This window comes from Brachyhypopomus gauderio, chromosome 10, assembly GCF_052324685.1.
Source record: "Brachyhypopomus gauderio isolate BG-103 chromosome 10, BGAUD_0.2, whole genome shotgun sequence".
NCBI classification, from domain to species: domain Eukaryota; kingdom Metazoa; phylum Chordata; class Actinopteri; order Gymnotiformes; family Hypopomidae; genus Brachyhypopomus; species Brachyhypopomus gauderio.
The window spans coordinates 813,828-831,199 of record NC_135220.1 but is presented as its reverse complement, the minus strand read 5'-3'; the positions used below and the strand labels follow the sequence as shown (position 1 = coordinate 831,199).

Genomic DNA, 17,372 nt, shown 5'->3' with positions numbered 1-17,372 from the left:
TAAACATCAAATCACCATCTGAATTTTAAAATGTTGGATGTATATAGTTGATAAGTCAAGAAACAAATGCAAAGAAAAACAGCACAATTAGATTATCCAAAGTGTTCCATGACTAAAACGACCCACATGTCGCCCTCTCGTGGTGACATAAATTCACATCTGAAGCACCTCGTCTATGCACCGTTTTGTGTTTTCTTTGCTTTAGCACACTCAATATAACTCAAAGAAATGCTTGATAATTATCATTGTAATGTATCAAATGTAATAGAAGACTCAGATTTGTTCTTATGGCATAGCAAAGGCTAAGCCTCTACTACGCCTGTGCCCCTTTCTGTTTAATTCCTCTATAGGACATCACTCTGTCTTTGTCCTCCTGGTCGAAACATTACTAGAGCTTAGTGCTCTGCTTCGAGATTCCTGAATCTGTTTGAAAACCTGTTTGCAGATTTGGTCCTCACAATACAACTCCTGTAAGACAATGAATACAGGCAATAAATAGATAGACCAGTAACAAACGAACAAAGTAATTTATTTTACTACGGAAATGTGATTTTAAGAGTGCACATAACCAAGATTTGTGTTGTGGTGGTGCTTTTAGAATTTGCTTTGCTTTTTAAATTGTATGCCATATTAAACTGTAACTGTATAACTGTGTAAATGTATAAATGTAACTGTGTAACTGTAATTGTATAACTGTAACTGTATTCATAACAGTTCATGTTACTTTAACTAGGTTGTATTTGTACCAAGTATAGCTCGTCATCCTTGGTCCAGTGTCACCAACCTCTGTTATTCTTCTCCCCCTTCTGTGTGTACACCAGTTTCTTGTCTTTCCAGGTCACCAGACACTGTAAGGAACCAGATTGCATCATTTCTCCATTTTAAGCACTGCCTTTATTTATTTATTTTTATTTTCTTTTTCTTTTTTTTTTTTTTTGGAGGGTGGAGCACACAAGCTAATGTTTGATTTTCAGATATAAAGAGTCAGTTATGATATTATTTTTATAAAAACAAAAATGTATTAAATTGACTTTTACTAAATATGTAAAGAAATCAAATGAATGTGATTGGTTACAGTTAATAAACTTGGAAATCATTAATGATAGGTTTTCAAACAGTCCATAAGCTTACTGTTTTGCTAGTTTGTTTCACATCAAATTTGTGTGTGTGTGTTAAAATAATGTATCTGCACTTTTTGTTATTGTTTTTCTGAAATATGTACAGTGATCTAAATTAAAGGTAGAAAACCGTCACAACAAACACTGAATTATCTCCAAGGACACCCTAATCATTCTGCTAGTTTCTACCACTGGTAATAATTAAAATTCTCTTTTGTGACATTACAAATGAAAACTGTAACCTTCACAATTCCAATACATTATTGAGTCATTTTATCTTTAAGAGCAAAATGAATATTTTACCTTCAGTATCTCTCATCCAAGCCTTTGGTGAATTCATCAAACTCCTTATCCACTTTGAAGAAAGAAGCATTATTTCGAAAGGGGCTAAGAGTTTTGATCACATAGTTCAACATTTTAGCCCAGTTTCCTGGACATAGACTTAGCCTGCTCTTGAACAGCAGTAAAATATATGTGGTGTTTTACTGTTAAAGTCCTTCTCAGTCTATGTGTAACACTAATCCTAGTCTGTTTAACACTAATCCTAGTCTATGTTTAACTCTAATCCTAGTCTGTGAATCCTTCCTTTTGCTTCAGTTATTAGGCATCTGAGAAAATAAGTCAAAAGTCAAAATATATTTTGCATAGCATAGAATCGTAATTAAAATATAACAATGGTAACAAATTAATTTAGTTGTAAATACAGCCTCACCTAAAGCAATCATGTATCCTTCAAAGTGGGTGTTGCTAATCAGATCCCATTTACCACAGGCTGGCTGGCATTTCGCCATGTAACTGCTAAGAAACTGCAGGATAAAAAATTGTGAGTGTAAGTTAACAAGAAGTGTGAGTGTGAGTTAACAAGAAATATGAGTGTGAGTTAACAAGAAGTGTGAGTGTGAGTTAACAGGCTTTAAAAAGAGACTCACTAAGGGGGCAGAGCCAGGTGTCAAGCTTTTGTGAGCAGACAGTAGACAGGACAGAACACACTTCCTAACACAAAACAAGTCATCTTTTACTTGACTTACATAAGTGCATGGTCACTCGGATTTTAAATATTCGAATATGCAGTTAAAATAAGTGATATTATAGAAAGAAAAAAACATTCTCGGGAAGCCCTTAGGATGGTTTAATTGTTAAATCAGATTTCACTCTGAAGTTGTAAACAGGTCTGCATTATTGGATTTGTCCTCATATTACATTATCATCCCATGTAATCAATCAAGGTAAGATGAATCACTGTTATTAATAGCAATACGTTTACAGGCTTTCCTTTGTATGCATGAGGTAATCACATGGTTCTATTAGGTTGCTCCCACACACCCTTTCATGTAGTTTACACTGTTAAATTTCCCCACAAGGCAAATACTTCTTCAGCCTTTGCCTAGAGTGAGATGGTGCATTAAATGTTAAACTCGAAGTGTGAACCTTAGAACAATACCGTCATTAACATAAACACAAGAAACCACTAAATAAACAAATAGGTATCACAATTTAGAAGAAACAGTCTGTGGTTCTATGAATGTCTCTTACAGTTCTGTAAGACTTTCACAAACCTCAGGCACATTTATGTACATGCAAACAAAGTAATGAGCAAATTAAGTTTATCATATTATATTGAAGATAAAGAGACTAAATATCCAAAGATTTTTATTGAAATAATAAACAGAAATACAGTCCAAATGTGGCATTATTGAAGTATCAACAAAATATGTTGGACAGTCATATTTCAGACTAGCAAAAATATTGGTACTCTACCAAATGTTTGCCAAAGGAAAAAATATAAAAATGTACCATTTATTGCAATTCAATGTTCATTTCAGTCACACATTCTGAAATTCTGAAAAAAACAGAATTGTGCTCTCAAAATGTGTTAAAAATATATAAAGCCTCGTTGCATAAAAGGATTCAAACATTTGTTGATCTGGCCTATAGAAAGTGTGCTTATGAGAACAGCAGCATGAGGATAGTGTTTGGCAGTTCAATTGACTCTCTGTTTACTAACAACACACCCACACACACCCACACCCCCCCCCAAAGTGAGTGATGCCAATCCCACAGAGCATTAACTCAGTCTGCAGTGTCGGTATACCTCTCCAGAGGTGCTAGGACGACACCAGCATTCTTCTTCTCACTCTCAGCACTGTACAAGCCCAGGCTCTGGATGTAGTCCAGCACGTGGTCTGGCAGCAGGTACCGCACGCTCTGACCCCTGCGCAGGGCGCGTCTCACGTGGGTGGCGGAGATCTCGTTGGTCACCCACTCCTTCACGACGTGGATGTTTCTGCGGTGCTGATGCAGCAGGTCAGACTGGTAGACGAACTTCTCGGTGTCGGAGCCATTCCTGGTGATGCACACCAGGCCATAGCGACCGACGATCTCCGCGATGTCCTCCTGCTTCCACAGGTTAGGCACGGTGAAAGACTCTAGCACGTCTGCTCCACACAACAGCTTCAGCTCAGGAGCAGCTAGAAAAAATATCTAACCCACATCAATTTTTCACACTGCGAAGAACTGAAAAATTAAAACTGAAATATATTTTTTAAAATCATTGTTTTCTCTCAAAGATAAGGTCATCAACCAAGACATGTTTAGTGTCAAACATTTGCTTTAGTTTTGCTTTGCAACTACGAGGCTAGCAGAGCTAAAAAAGAACTGCAGCTTATGACTACCCATTACTAATTACATAATCAAAGTCCCCCCTGCCCAAGATGTGCTTTCTGTAGCTCTGTCTCGCTCTTGCAGCAGCATAAATAATGGCATATGACTGCAGATAGCATTGTATTCAAGCAAAGAGAGCTTTAGGGTGTTTCAAAGAACATCATTAGATAAAATGTTACACCGCTGTTCAGGTGATGAAAGTTCAAAGCACACAATTGAGTCCTGTCATAAGAAGAGAACTGCATGACACAGGCACTAAACTATGTTATGAAATTATTTACATTTATTCTAAATATTGAAAAAGACATTTGAGAGGAATGCTGCCTGGTCCTGTTCAGAAAAGAACAGACACTCTCGTACAAATAACAGTAATCTTTTTTTAGTGTTTTATCATTTTTTCTTTAGCTCTAGGGCAAATGCGGGTTCACATGTGCTTAGGAGATAATGAGTGAGTGACATTTAGAGTAAACACTTTGCAGTAGGGATTTTAAAGCAGACCGCCACTGGAGGGAAGATTGTTGCTTTTGCACGGTACCTGTTCTGCTGGGATCTGAGGAGGAACTTTGGCAGACATTATTTTCCTCCATCCTTCTCCTTTTCACAGACTTCACAGTGTCAACCTCATCCATATTCTCGTCTGCCAACAGTTCAGTGTGATGGTGCCTTTTGAAGATTGAGACAGTGGAAGGAACAGGAGTTACTCAACAAACAACAAACCACACACACACACACACACACACACACACACACACACACACACACACAATCCCGTGAAATACACACTCACCTGATAACCTTAGCTGTTTCCACCCATTCAGCCTGTTGGCTCTCCCAGTCATCCACAGTAATCCAGCTGGAGGTCGCCGTAGCCAGTCTGGCCATCTCCACCCGATGGCAAGCCTCGATCAGACCCTTCTTCTTATAGGCATCACTTACAGGTGAGATGATGCCTCTTACCACCCGGTACCTTCCTAAATAATAACAGGAATACATTTTTTATTTGGGAAAATAAAATGAAATCAGATTTAATAAAAATAAATAAGTAGATAGATATATTAATTTTAAAAGTACATACACAAATTCAAATAAACTTTGAATATATTGTATACCAAAGAAACATTTAATTTTAGTGGGTGGTTTTCTACCAGTCCAGCTAAATTTAATTTGTACAACCTTGGGAAAAAGTAAATCTGCATCTCCACAGGAGGGTGTAGATAATTTAAATACAAAACAACAAGCAATTGCATTTGTTCATGCAAATGTCCAGGTACCAGTGTCCTCCAGGTGATCCCGTGCTAGTTCAAACATGCGCAGGTGCATGTTTGTGATGGGGTTGAAAGAGCCACAGGCCAACAAAATCACTTTGACTCGCTCCTGCAGTGCCATTGGTGATGCCAGGGATGTTAATTCTGGACCTGTGAAAATAATATGTTGAATTATCAAGGAATTATCTTTGGAACTGTTAATCCAGTTACAAAAAATGTATCTGAACAATGTATTAAATTGTATTTAAGTAACAATAATTTAAAAGTGGGGATTTTTTTCATACTAGTGAAGTACTAGTAGGCAGTCCTAATGTTTGGTTAATAAAAAGTAGCTCAGTGCGAATCCCACCAGATATGAATCATGACTGGTGAAACCAGAACCCCTAGAGCCTTCATTTAGTTCATTATTAAATGTGTCGAGTAGATTACAATCCATATAAGAATGATAATTAAAAACACCAATATGCACAAGCATTCTAAGTAGGTAGGTTGGTATTTAGATTCATTTCTCGGTCGAAACATGCTGCCAAAAAAGATGTAAAACAATAATTTAAAATAAAACGTATTAACTAATCTGTATGCGGATTCAAACGTCTAACCTAACTAGCTTGTATGCTGTTAGATTAGACGTCAACATACGGTCAGTTAATGCTTTCCACGTTACTTACCAAAATAGTATACATGGGTCTTGCTCTTCCTGTTTAACTAAGCGATGTCGTGATTGGTTCGCAGTAAGGCTCGCCCTGATTGGTCCCTGGGCACGCCCAACAATATCAGAGAGATGTGAGCAGAGTTGCCAGATTCTCGGTTTTCACGCCAAATTGGGCTTGTTTGAAAATCCTGCCGCAGGTAAAAAATTCTGGGGTCGCGGGGTGCGGCTTTTTTGGGCTACCGCGGGAGTTACAAGTCAACACTAAGAATCGTGTTATAATATATAAATATATTATATATTATGTTAGATATAATACTTAATTTGTCTCCATTTTACCCCCACCCCCGTCAACAACTTTGGGCTGGTTTAGGCTTCTGAAGGGCGGGTTTTACACTGATTTTGTGCGGGATATTTTTTGTAAGACCTGGCAACCCTGGATGTGAGGGGGGGGGATTAAGCAGTTCGCGCTACTTCACATTTCTATATCATAAACAGTCCCCACAAGTACCAGACAGATTTTTATAGGTAAAAAAAATTGTCACGAAACAGCCCAAAGGCTGGCCATTTGTGTTTTTAGACATCAAAGTGGCCCAAGAATCGCGCGAATTGGTTTCGTTAATGTGAAGGAAGAGGCCAGTAAAGTGAAACCACACTAACCCGGTACAGGCGACCTGCACCGTCACATATTACACAACAGTGTCGTGAGGGGGAAACACAACAGGTGAGAGTGAAGCTACAGATGTGTGGATGACCTGCTAGTTGACGTGCTTCAGGACAGCAGCTAGCTAGCTGTGTGACGTTAATGGAGCTGTACTGACCCAGTCCTACACATAAGTGCTGAATGTGGTGATGGCGGCCACTTGAACACCGTGTAAAGATCCTGTGCAAAACGAGCTGGTTAACGATATTTATTATATACCTGCGATAAAGGTGCGCAGGATGGCCTCCAGAGGTAAATCAGAGACGGGCAAACTGAGACAGAACATGGAGGAGCAGCTGGACAGACTGATGCAGCAGCTTCAAGATTTGGAGGAATGCAGGTGAAATTACTACTAAACACTTCTGTGCTTAAGGACGTCTAACACCGCTTCTAACATAACTGTGCTTTTCAGGACTGGGTCTGGTTCCGTGGCTTCTTTTAGACAAACTTTACTCGGAAGACACTTAGTGGCACCCTGCAGAGGTGTATAATCCAGGTTCAGAAAGTAAAAGTCCTCACCAGGATTTTGCTCAAGATTGCTAGATTTTCTAATTAGTGCAATCCAGGTAAAATTAGTGGAATCAACACAATCCAGGAAGCCTGAAAATCCTGGTGAGGACTTTTACTTTCTGAACCTGGAATTGACACCCCTGGCACCTTGCTTGACTTATTTTTCCCCCTTTGTAGAGAAGAGCTTGACGATGAGGAATACGAGGAAACGAAAAGAGAGACGTTGGAGCAGTTGAGTGAGTTCAACGAGTCGCTCAAGAAGCTCATGTCGGGGAACATGACCCTTGTGGATGAACTGGGAGGGATGCAACTGGTGAGGTTTTAAAATGACGGCTGTTGGTGGGTATGTAGCCTGGCAAAGCAGAGCACATGTCTCATTTCAGATGTCTTTTCTGTCAGGCTATCCAAGCTGCTATTAGCCAGGCGTTTAAGACCCCTGAAGTTATTCGACTTTTTGCTAAGAAGCAGCCCGGGCAATTAAGGACACGGCTAGCCGAGGTAATGCATACGGGTCAAGGTGATTACACGATCTTAAAAGTGTGAGTGGTCTAGTGTTCTTAAGGTAGATTGTCATTACTGTGCTTTATCTTCAGATGGACCGTGATGTGATGGTGGGGAAACTTCCAAGAGACCAGTACACTCAGCAGAAGGTGGAGATCCTGTCAGCTCTGAGAAAGCTAGGAGAGAAGGTGAGAGGCCTGTTCACACCTCTGCTCTTTGTCTGCAGTGTTCGTTAATGTTGTGTACACTGTTCAGATTGGGCCTTCTTTTTCTCGCTTTCAAAAAGTTTCTAGACGAATCAGAACTTTAGATTGTGGGTCATTCTTGCATCCGGCATGACTTCATGTTTTTAAATCGACAATTGGTCTCTTTGTCATTCGTAGCTTGAAACTGTGATCCTACCTGACCATAAATTTCTCTTAAAATCACAGCTTACAACTGAGGATGAAGCTTTTCTTGCAACAAACGCCAGTGCAACTCTCAGCCAGTTTGAGAAGATTACAGCTAACCTGGGTAAGTGCTGACTGTTCATTTTATCTTGCCACATTCAGGTCAGTTTAACTGCTGTCAAAGGGCTTTTCCCAGAAAGCTTCAACATTTGAGAAATGCACACGGCAGTCTTGGCAACCGGAGCCGTCTTGATGCATTAATCTCAGGATGTGAAATTATTTCCCCCGTGGTATTGATTGGACAACAAGTACAGTCAGTAAATACCATGTTGTCAGTATTGATTTGAGACGCCGGAAGAAAATGGACTGACGTTCGGGAAACGTTCCTTGTAACGGTGTTTCTGTTTCTAGGTGACGGTGTAAATGTGGTGTAGTAACATTTACATTTTTTCTCCTCTCAATTTCTTATAGGATCAGAAGATAAAATAATGGCCTTAGCAAGTTCTGGAGTTGAGAAGACCCCAGCCTAGAGAGGGCCTTTTGCTGATGTATTATGTAAATGCTGTGATTTCTAAAAGGTGTTTTAATGTGATGTCTATAGGCCTACAGATCAGATCACAATTTTTAGTTGCCATTTCAGCAAAGTATTCTTTTTTTCCCATGTACCTATTGAGACGCTGAATTTGAATAATCTTACTCATGGTAATTAATCCCTTTTAACTAATGTACACTTCAACATGTTTGGTACGATAAAGTTGCAATCGGGGATTGTCAGAATATCATAAAATGTATAGTATGTACGTTTGCAACAACCATCACGTTAACAATCAGTTGACGGATTCCGACGGTTGTGAGTGTCCAAAGCTGCATGCTCTAGCTCATGTATTAGACGTGCACTAGACTTTGGCCATGCTTGTTAGGGTTGTGCAGTTGTATAGTTATTATTACAACTTCAGTGTATTCTGTATAAAAGTGTTGTTGTGATGCTGAATGATCGTGTTTTGTATCATACTCCAGAAATCTTTCATTTTTCTTTGTTTAACCAGTATAAAATACAAATGGAAATATATTATTAGCATGTTCCGTAATTGTGAGTTGGTAGTTGAGTATGGGGTGGGGGTAGAGGTGTGTGTGTGTGTGTGTGTGTGTGTGTGTGTGTGTGTGGCTAAAACAGGAAGGCTTGTGCTATGAACAATATGGGTGCCTTAGTGTGATTACAAATCTTGTGATCTATATGATCACATGTCCAGAGAATGATTAGAAGAGGAACAAATCTTTTGTCACTGCAGTGTTGAACTCTGAACATGGTTGCATTGTTCAGATGCCATCATAATGCAAATTCATTATTTAAAAAAATGTGAAATCAAGCTTCCAGAATAAACATTTGTGATTATACTCTCATTGTTTAACCATATCACTGCATCACTAGGACCACTGCAGAATGTGATTAGATATTTATATTCTGGTTCAGGATCCCAGTATTGCCTATTTTAAACACTAGGTGGTGATCTTTAACAGTTTTTTGTGGACTAGACTCTTGTGTAATGGGTGTGCCAGAGAGAAGATCAACACTGTGGAATAATTAAAGCCCCATAATGAACTAATTGACAAAAATTATGGCTTATGAATCCTACAAAAAGTGGCTATTAAAACTTTAAAAACATGCATTTTCTTAAAACAAATAAAACTTTCTACCAGGACTGTTTCTAATGTTTCAGCATACAAATCTATACTAAGTACCAGTCACTTATCTTTTTAAAAATACACAAGAAAGTTGCAATTTCACACTGAAGCCTGTCTCCTCATTCCTTTATTTTGTTCACGAGCAAGCATCAACTTCACTACAGTTTGCCTTTCAACGGTAGAAAAGTGAGAGAGCACGAGTGTAGCATTTCTAAAACACTCCCCACCTTACATTTTAAGAGCAAAAAAAGCAATCTGAAAGTAGACAATAACGTGAAAAGTGTGAGTCTGTGAAATAGGCGGTCTCTGATTCAGTAGTGTAGTCTCTGTATTACCCTCTGAAGTCCACAATTCTGTGTGTAATACATGAAAAATATAGCTGAATTATTCATGCGAAGTCAATGGCCCACTACATGTCCACCTATTCACACACTTTTGTTTACTCAAATTTGTGTACCAGGCGCTTTGAATATAAATAGATGTTTAAGTTTTTGGAGCAGAATTTTGATGTGAATATTTGATGGGCATGAAATGGGCGAACCTGCTGAGGAAATCACAGTTCCTATTAGAGGGTCACTGCTTACCTGCCTCCTTATGACCAAGTGAACTAGGAACAAAAGATCGACTGCAATTTTTCATTCAGTGAAAGTGGGGACTCGTGGGAATGATTTGCTTTCAGCTGAGTTTTAAGCAACGTTTCCAAGTTGCACAAAAGGTTTTGAATACAAAATACCCCATGAAAACCATGTGAGAGATCTGAGAGTTCACGATTTAGTCTGTGCAGGAAATGTGTGTGGAGAGGATAAGGACTTCACTAGTTAAGAGTCTTATGTTGCCCTCTGGATCTTGGTCACGAAATCAGACTTTACGCTTCAAAATGAGCTTTCACTATATACGTTGTTATATTCAAATCCACATACGCCGCCTACAGAACTTTAATAATATACATCTCTTTAGAAGTGGATTTCCTCAAACATGATTTAGTACAATATTTATTGATGATACAATATGAACCTACTTTGTCTACACATCAACATGAACACAGAACACCTACATAGGACAATTAAAACAATCACTTCTGATAAAACTAGCTGTCGCCCCCATTACAACAAAAATCATTCCCCCCCCTATAAAGCTGTAAAATCTAAAATTAAATAATTACAAAGGAAGGAATTGGCCCGAGCTCGAATGGCAAGGATGAGTGTTTTGTTAGTTACGTTAGTAATGCGTAGTGACAGGCAAAAGGCACTCCCACATCTAGAACTCACGGGCCCTGTTGTTTTGGGGGGGAGGGTATTGGTTTTCTTTTCTGAAGGGGATTTATTGGTGGTGAATTTAACAAAAACAAAACATCAAAAAAGAAAGATTATTTGACATCAGTACTCTGCCATTTCACTGGGTCATAAAAATAGACCTCGTACTAATCTGTACTAATTCTGACAAAAAATATATATTCAAAACCGCAATCTAAGAAAGACTTAACGTTTTTGCAGTAAATCGAGAATGTCCATGGATTCCAAGGAAACTTATTATCTGAATTAAGTACCATGTATTTACTTCAGACTGGCTATAAATGTGAGGACATAATTCAAAGGGCATGGCTGTGTAGAGCAGTCGAGACCAAACACGGAACTTGGGAAGGATCTGTGTGGAAATGGTCTGCACACAGGCCTGTGGAGGTTCTAATCATCACCAGGAGGACACAAGCAAACATACAGTAGAGCTCCAAGAACAACAAAATGTCTACTACAGCAAAAATATCTTTGTTGTTTTAAGTATACCTGTCGTAAGATGTCTTCCCAGTATTCCTATTCCTGTATGTTCCATATAACATGTCAGCAGAGTGACCAACTGATTTTTTTCAGTAACAGTAAGACAGAAAACAGTTCTGCACGGACTTCATAAAGCTAAAGAAAACATCAAACTCTGGAAGCTCCTTTTGTCCAAACTGTGTATGATTGGTGTGATCATAATGAATTATGACTGAGCAGACAGGATTACAGGAAAAAGGATCGCTACCACTGGCTTAAAAACCTGCAGTGGTACAGTACCAATCATAACACAAATATAGTCATCACCTGAACGTGATTATTCCGAGGTTCCACAACAGAAACGTTTGTCCAACAGTGGACCTTCATGACAACAATAATCATCAGAGCCTCAGTCTCAGCTATTGTACCCGTGCCGGCCCAGATAGATTGTTTATGTATAGCCAAAACACTGAACCCAGTCCACACCCACCCGCTCCATTAAATAAAACTAGAAGACAGAAAGGAAGAGACGCCCACCTCCAAGAAACAAGACAAAAAGAGCAACACTTTGCCACAGAAACCTCAGCCTCTGTCATGGGTTTCTCTCCGTGAAGCGGACATGTCACACAAGCATGATGGAGGAGCTGGATTAAACTGTGGGAAACACACCACGGCCTCTGTGACTCTAAACATACAGCAGGCGCTGTGTCGCTTTGGATACTGGACTCCATCGGTCAGGCTTCGTATGGACACACCGACTAATTACATGGTTTCATCATATTTACAAAATATCAAAAAGCAATGTTCTTTTTCTCTATGCAGTACTTTGCAAATTTTCTCATGCACTATAGAGAGAAGGACAAAATAAAAATCAAAAAGGTCAAATATGAGCAAGAAGCGTCTTGGCCTTCCTGTCTCCAGGACAGAGCCCATTCAAGGAAAAGTGATGGAGCTGAAGCTTCTCTTTACAGACCTGCAGCGAACCAACTCATGTGCAATATACATAAAACCAGACTGTCCGTTTGAAAGACTTAACATGTAAAAGGAAACATAAAAAAAAAACAACAACAAAAAAAAAAACCTAGGCCAGGTTCCCCTTGGTTAAAAAAAATTATAACGAAATAATTTAAAAACTTGCATTCAGCTATTATGTGATAATTATACTACACCGAATATCACCACTAAGCTGTCACCAGGGAAGCCTTGGCCAATGGAATTGAAGCTGAATCTGCAACATCTCTCACCACAGACTCTAGATATATATATACGTATTCATTGTGTGTGTGTGTGTGTGTGTATGTATGTATACACATATATATATATATATATATATATATATATATATATATATATATATATATATATATATATATATATATATATATATATATGTGTATCTATCTATATATATATATATATATATATATATATATATATATATATATATATATATATATATATATATATATATATATATATATATATGTGTGTGTGTATGTATATATATACACACATGTATGTGCGTGCACAGTTAGCTTCAAGAAACGTTTTGTGGTTTTGAACTCATGGCTCTTTACGTAGGCAAGGGTGGAGAGATGAGAGAGTGAAATGAGCAGGTGGAGGTGTGTGTGTGTGCGTGTGTGTGTGTTGGAGGTCGTGTGTGTCAGTAGGTGAGGGTGGAGTCGTCCCACTCCAGCTGTTGCTGTCGGCTGGTGCCCTGCTGGTCCTCCTGTTCCGCCCCCTCCTCATCCTCGCTGCTCTCCGACTCGGCACTGGTGATGTCGTCTTCTTCCTCACCGTCCTCGCTCTCCTCTTCCTCCTCCTCCTCTTCCTCGCTGCTGTGCTGGTCCTCATAAGTCTGTCAAGGGGGCAGCCAGAAAGAGAGAGACAGAAAAGATAAAAGGGAGAGAGAGAGAGAGAGAGAGAGAAGTAATGAGAAGAAGGAGTGTGAGGTTTTTCTTTTTCATTAGATAATTCAGGAGTACTTTCACTTTAGTGAACCCATTTAAAGATTCCTCTGCAGTCTGCAGAAGGCCTTCCCAGTCCAAAGCTTCTCCACATTAGCTATGGCCTTCCTCGAACCCGTCATTCAGATTTTATTTTTGCTTGGGGATGATGTAACAAATTGTTACTGCTGAAAGGAAAAAAAAAATCCCATTTCCTGCACAGCAGTCTGGCGTCACAATCTCGGCTTCGTGTTGCTAATGCTAATTAGCTGCGACTGAGGTGGCTGACGGATTGGATCCCTGAAGCAGAAAACGCCGTTAAGGGTCCCATCAGTTTCGACAAGCTGGTGGTTTTGTATTCACAGGTCGAATGCGTGAATTCATTTGCTGAATTCCTTCAGACTGATGTTTTTCAAGAATTTTCTGGATTGGTGTTCATCTGTTTGCCATGTCCTTTTTTTTTCGTTTATGTATTTTGTTTATTTTGTGAGAGAGTGTACTGTGTGACGGTTGGCCAGAAGGTAAACGTGATCTTCTGTGCGCTACCTCCATCGGGTTGACCGTGATGGTGAGGGCTGAGTCGTCCCAGTCCATCTCGTTCTCTTTGCCGTTCTCCTGGTCTCTTATGGTGCGCTGGTGGGCGGCACGGATCCGGAACACACCCAGGATAATCATGAACACCAGGAAACTCACACACACCACAATGACGATGGTGGCAGCGCTGGGAACAACTGTGAACGTTAGAGAAACGGAGCAGGGAGGAGAGCAGAGAACAGAGACGGGAGAGAGGAGAGAGGAGACCGAAGACAGGAGAGACCAGAGGAGACCAGAGACAGGAGAGACCAGAGGAGACCAGAGACAGAAGAGAGGAGAGAGGAGACCAGAGACGGGAGAGAGGAGAGAGCAGAGAGGAGACCAGAGACAGGAGAGAGGAGAGACCAGAGAGGAGACCAGAGACAGGAGAGACCAGAGAGGAGACCAGAGACAGGAGAGACCAGAGGAGACCAGAGACAGAAGAGAGGAGAGAGGAGACCAGAGACGGGAGAGACCAGAGGAGACCAGAGACAGGAGAGACCAGAGGAGACCAGAGACAGGAGAGAGGAGAGAGGAGACCAGAGACGGGAGAGAGGAGAGAGCAGAGAGGAGACCAGAGACGGGAGAGAGGAGAGAGCAGAGAGGAGACCAGAGACAGGAGAGACCAGAGAGGAGACCAGAGACAGGAGAGACCAGAGAGGAGACCAGAGACAGGAGAGACCAGAGGACACCAGAGAACAGAGACGGGAGAGAGGAGAGAACAGAGAGGAGACCAGAGACAGGAGAGAGGAGAGAGGAGACCAGAGACAGGAGAGAGAGGAGTCAAGATGGGAGAGAGGACAGAGCACAAGACGTCATTATTTAGTCAAACCATTATTCATCACCACTCAGACACAGTGAACAGTTGGACACAATGCCATTGAGAGACTGGCCATCAAGATGTCACAGGCAGCGTTCACACATAATCCCAAATATGCACAATTAAATAAAATAAAACATCTTTATCTAGCGGTTATCTGATTTGGCTCAGATTTTCTCTCACACTAAAAGAACATGATTTTTTAGAACTTGAAATTAAGATTACTGCTTTCATTACAAATCCTGGATTAGCTGGATTATGAGATACTGAGAAATGGAGCAAGCCTTAGGTAGTCCGAATGCCTGCGGGAACCGTGACCCGCTGGAACAGATGGAGACTGATAGGAGAACAGCCTGGACGGCTGCTGGACCACCTGAAGCTTGATGGGTGTTGGCCAGGTTGTGTCCAGACAGGTCCACCGATGCGTGCTTGACTTGGTTGATGAACTGTGGCTGCCATATGGCATTGTTAGCGTGCTCCATTGGGTTGGCTGTGTGGATCACATTGACCTACGAGAGGACACACACACACAGCAACACACATTTCACTCAGATTAAGATTAAGATGGTACCTATTTTTAAACCTCCTGATGCTGATGCGGTTATATAAGGGAAAAAAAAGCATAAATATGCTTGAGATATGCTCAGTGCTTGAGAATTTATGCTTATGTGATTACAAAAAAAAGCAATTCTCAATTAAATTAATTGTAAAACAACCCAATGGGATGCAAACGCTGCAGTCGGTGATAGACTGCACTGTCAGCCGTACCTCGACCTTGAAGTCATTGCTGATATAGCGGCCGTTGAGCTCAGAGCAGATCAGCTTGAACTTCCTGTCAAACAGCGCCTCCGTGTGCCAGTTCCTGTAGCGGATCAGGTGCAGCACCTGCTCGTAGTTTGCCATGGTGTTCACACCTGGCCACACACCAGAACACACCGTCAGATTCACCGAAGGAATGGTCGTGGTAGCGCCACGCTACAGTCCCTTTCAAACTCGGTTCAAAGCACAGAAACTCCATAGTCACAGTTACAGAGTTCTTTACATATCTGTTCATCGGACTGCAGTTTGGCAAAGAGAACACAATAGTTAATAGTTGTGTGTGTGTGTGTGTGTGTGTGTGTGTGTGTGTGTGTGTGTGTTTTGGAAGAACGTACCAGTGATGACCATGCCCACGTTAGTGGAGCTGACCTCCAGGCCTCTCTGTTGCACCTGTGCCAGATCCACCTCAACACTCTCATGCTCTCCGTCGAGATCGTCCCCCACCACCGTCACTTCACACGTGTCCAGGTTGTGCATGATCTCCTCCGAAACCACAGTCTCTTGGACTGCCAAAGACCGAGAGGTTTAACGTCAGTACTCTCCACTGATATCCAATTAAAGACTCTAGCTACATCATTAGCATCCCAAATTAATACTTTTTAAAACGATAAGGGAAGAGATGTTCAGGTTTACATTTCTCAAGAATTTCCTACGGTTCTCTCTTTCCCCCTTTCCCCTCCTTGCCACTAGGGGGCGGTACCTGTGGGCTCGTCCTCCCCCTCGGACTCTGCGTCAGCCTCCGCCTCACGCGTGATGGTGCTGATGACGCGCAGTTCGGGGAACAATGTCACGCCCTCCACGCTCTCAAACTCCACAGCTCCGCGGGCGAAGTGGTCAATGCCACTCAGGCTGATCTTCGGTTCCTCGGGCTGGAGCACCATGACGTAGCCCTCGGCGTCGGGCACGGAGATGCACGTCTCCTCGTTGAAGCACCTGACGGACACGCACGTGAGCTTAACCTCGCGCTACACACAGACCTCCTGTCCTTCTCACACACTCGGTGAGAAGTACAGGAGACCTCACCCAGAAGCCCAACATCACTGAGCCAAACGAGCGTGTGAAGGCGAACGCTGCAGGATACTGACTTGACGGTGGTGGTGACACGGAGGTGCCGTATGCCTGGCGTGGGGAACTGCCTGGAGTTCAGGTAGGAAATGTGTTGCATGACCTTCTCGAAGCTCTCGATGTCATCCCCCTCCAGGGTCAGCGAGGACTGGTTGGGGTTAAACTCCACCTGCACACGGTGGGAACTCGGGAGTCAGACTCGTTGAGTCGGTGTGTCAGACCCCCGTATGAACCGCTTCCCCAACCATCTAAATATCCAGTAGTTTAATCCCCCAACCTCTCATCTCAAACAGCAGCTCTCTGCCGTTTAGGCTTTGATGCAGGAGGTTTTCTCCTTTTCGCTGTCTCTCACCTTCACGGCGGAGGCCACCTCCTCGGGCAGCTGCACGTCCAGCCCCTCCTTGCAGGTGTACAGGCAGTCGATCACCTTCTTGTCCTCCAGCTTCCCGGAGCGGATCATGAGGCCGGCCAGGTTGCCCCGGAAGTACTGGGCCATGCGGGCGCTGCCACCTGAACAGACCCGGAGAGAGAGGGGGTGTGAGCGCTGGCATGGGGGTGTCGGTGGGGCGGGAACGGGGTGGGATGGGGTGGCCTGCCGCTCTTCAGCTCCAGGGACTTAAGCATGCTTCCGCGCCTCAACCATACATGACTGATGCTCATGCAAGTTAGTGCGGGCACTCTGTTCTGGGCAGGCCGGGCACGGCCACGGACCCAGAGAGAGCTGCAGTGGGTGGAGAGTCTCATGCAGCGCCCCCTTTCAGGCGGGGAGCAGACTTACTGTGGACTATGGAGGTCAAACAATGGAAGATGAATTGAAATTAAGTGGGATAAGTGAAAATGGGTGGAGGGAGGAGCGGTCTTCAAACTACATGTCCCACAATGCAAAGCTAACGTATAGCAACTGATTTCCCCCCCGTTA

At 42.0% G+C, this 17,372-nt stretch overlaps 4 protein-coding genes across 9 annotated transcripts in view; 1 reads left to right on the top strand and 3 right to left on the bottom strand.

The window, feature by feature from the left end:
- Nucleotides 1-354: 354 nt before the first annotated feature.
- On the bottom strand, nucleotides 355-1,909 carry rbp7a (retinol binding protein 7a, cellular). The gene is given in 4 exon segments (XM_077020777.1): nucleotides 355-468; nucleotides 747-848; nucleotides 1,430-1,548; nucleotides 1,831-1,909. Coding segments are annotated over 4 exon segments (414 nt in total).
- Nucleotides 1,910-2,755: 846 nt separating this feature from the next.
- Nucleotides 2,756-5,785, bottom strand: nmnat1 (nicotinamide nucleotide adenylyltransferase 1). 3 transcript variants are annotated; one of them, XM_077018463.1, is made up of 5 exons: nucleotides 5,713-5,785; nucleotides 5,051-5,194; nucleotides 4,567-4,750; nucleotides 4,315-4,442; nucleotides 2,756-3,586 (listed from the first exon to the last, which is right to left on the bottom strand). In XM_077018463.1, the coding sequence occupies exons 2-5, from the start codon at nucleotides 5,163-5,165 to the stop codon at nucleotides 3,189-3,191; spliced, it is 825 nt and encodes a 274-aa protein (XP_076874578.1). In that variant the 5' UTR covers nucleotides 5,166-5,194; nucleotides 5,713-5,785; the 3' UTR covers nucleotides 2,756-3,188. The 3 variants fall into 3 exon arrangements, with proteins under 3 accessions (XP_076874578.1, XP_076874579.1, XP_076874580.1); XM_077018464.1 differs by lacking the exon at nucleotides 5,713-5,785 and adding an exon at nucleotides 5,644-5,679; XM_077018465.1 differs by lacking the exon at nucleotides 5,713-5,785 and having other exon boundaries at nucleotides 3,444-3,599; nucleotides 5,051-5,698.
- Nucleotides 5,786-6,119: 334 nt separating this feature from the next.
- Nucleotides 6,120-8,787, top strand: lzic (leucine zipper and CTNNBIP1 domain containing). Its single transcript, XM_077018466.1, has 7 exons — nucleotides 6,120-6,417; nucleotides 6,627-6,736; nucleotides 7,084-7,219; nucleotides 7,306-7,404; nucleotides 7,500-7,595; nucleotides 7,839-7,920; nucleotides 8,268-8,787. Exons 2-7 carry the CDS (start codon nucleotides 6,636-6,638, stop codon nucleotides 8,324-8,326), a joined length of 573 nt encoding a protein of 190 aa, XP_076874581.1. The 5' UTR covers nucleotides 6,120-6,417; nucleotides 6,627-6,635; the 3' UTR covers nucleotides 8,327-8,787.
- A 3,922-nt stretch (nucleotides 8,788-12,709) lies between these two features.
- clstn1 (calsyntenin 1) overlaps nucleotides 12,710-17,372 on the bottom strand; it is a 26,141-nt gene continuing 21,478 nt past the window's right edge. For 3 of the 4 annotated variants that reach the window (XM_077018461.1, XM_077018460.1, XM_077018462.1), the window contains 8 exons: nucleotides 16,806-16,963; nucleotides 16,474-16,622; nucleotides 16,089-16,321; nucleotides 15,724-15,894; nucleotides 15,338-15,483; nucleotides 14,943-15,078; nucleotides 13,723-13,907; nucleotides 12,711-13,088 (listed from right to left, as the gene is read on the bottom strand). In XM_077018461.1, the coding sequence (XP_076874576.1) occupies nucleotides 12,894-13,088; nucleotides 13,723-13,907; nucleotides 14,943-15,078; nucleotides 15,338-15,483; nucleotides 15,724-15,894; nucleotides 16,089-16,321; nucleotides 16,474-16,622; nucleotides 16,806-16,963 (1,373 nt within the window). In that variant the 3' untranslated portion in view covers nucleotides 12,711-12,893. Of the gene's footprint in view, nucleotides 13,089-13,722; nucleotides 13,908-14,942; nucleotides 15,079-15,337; nucleotides 15,484-15,723; nucleotides 15,895-16,088; nucleotides 16,322-16,473; nucleotides 16,623-16,805; nucleotides 16,964-17,372 lie in introns of all 4 variants that reach the window. The other variant, XM_077018459.1, reaches the window with a different exon arrangement.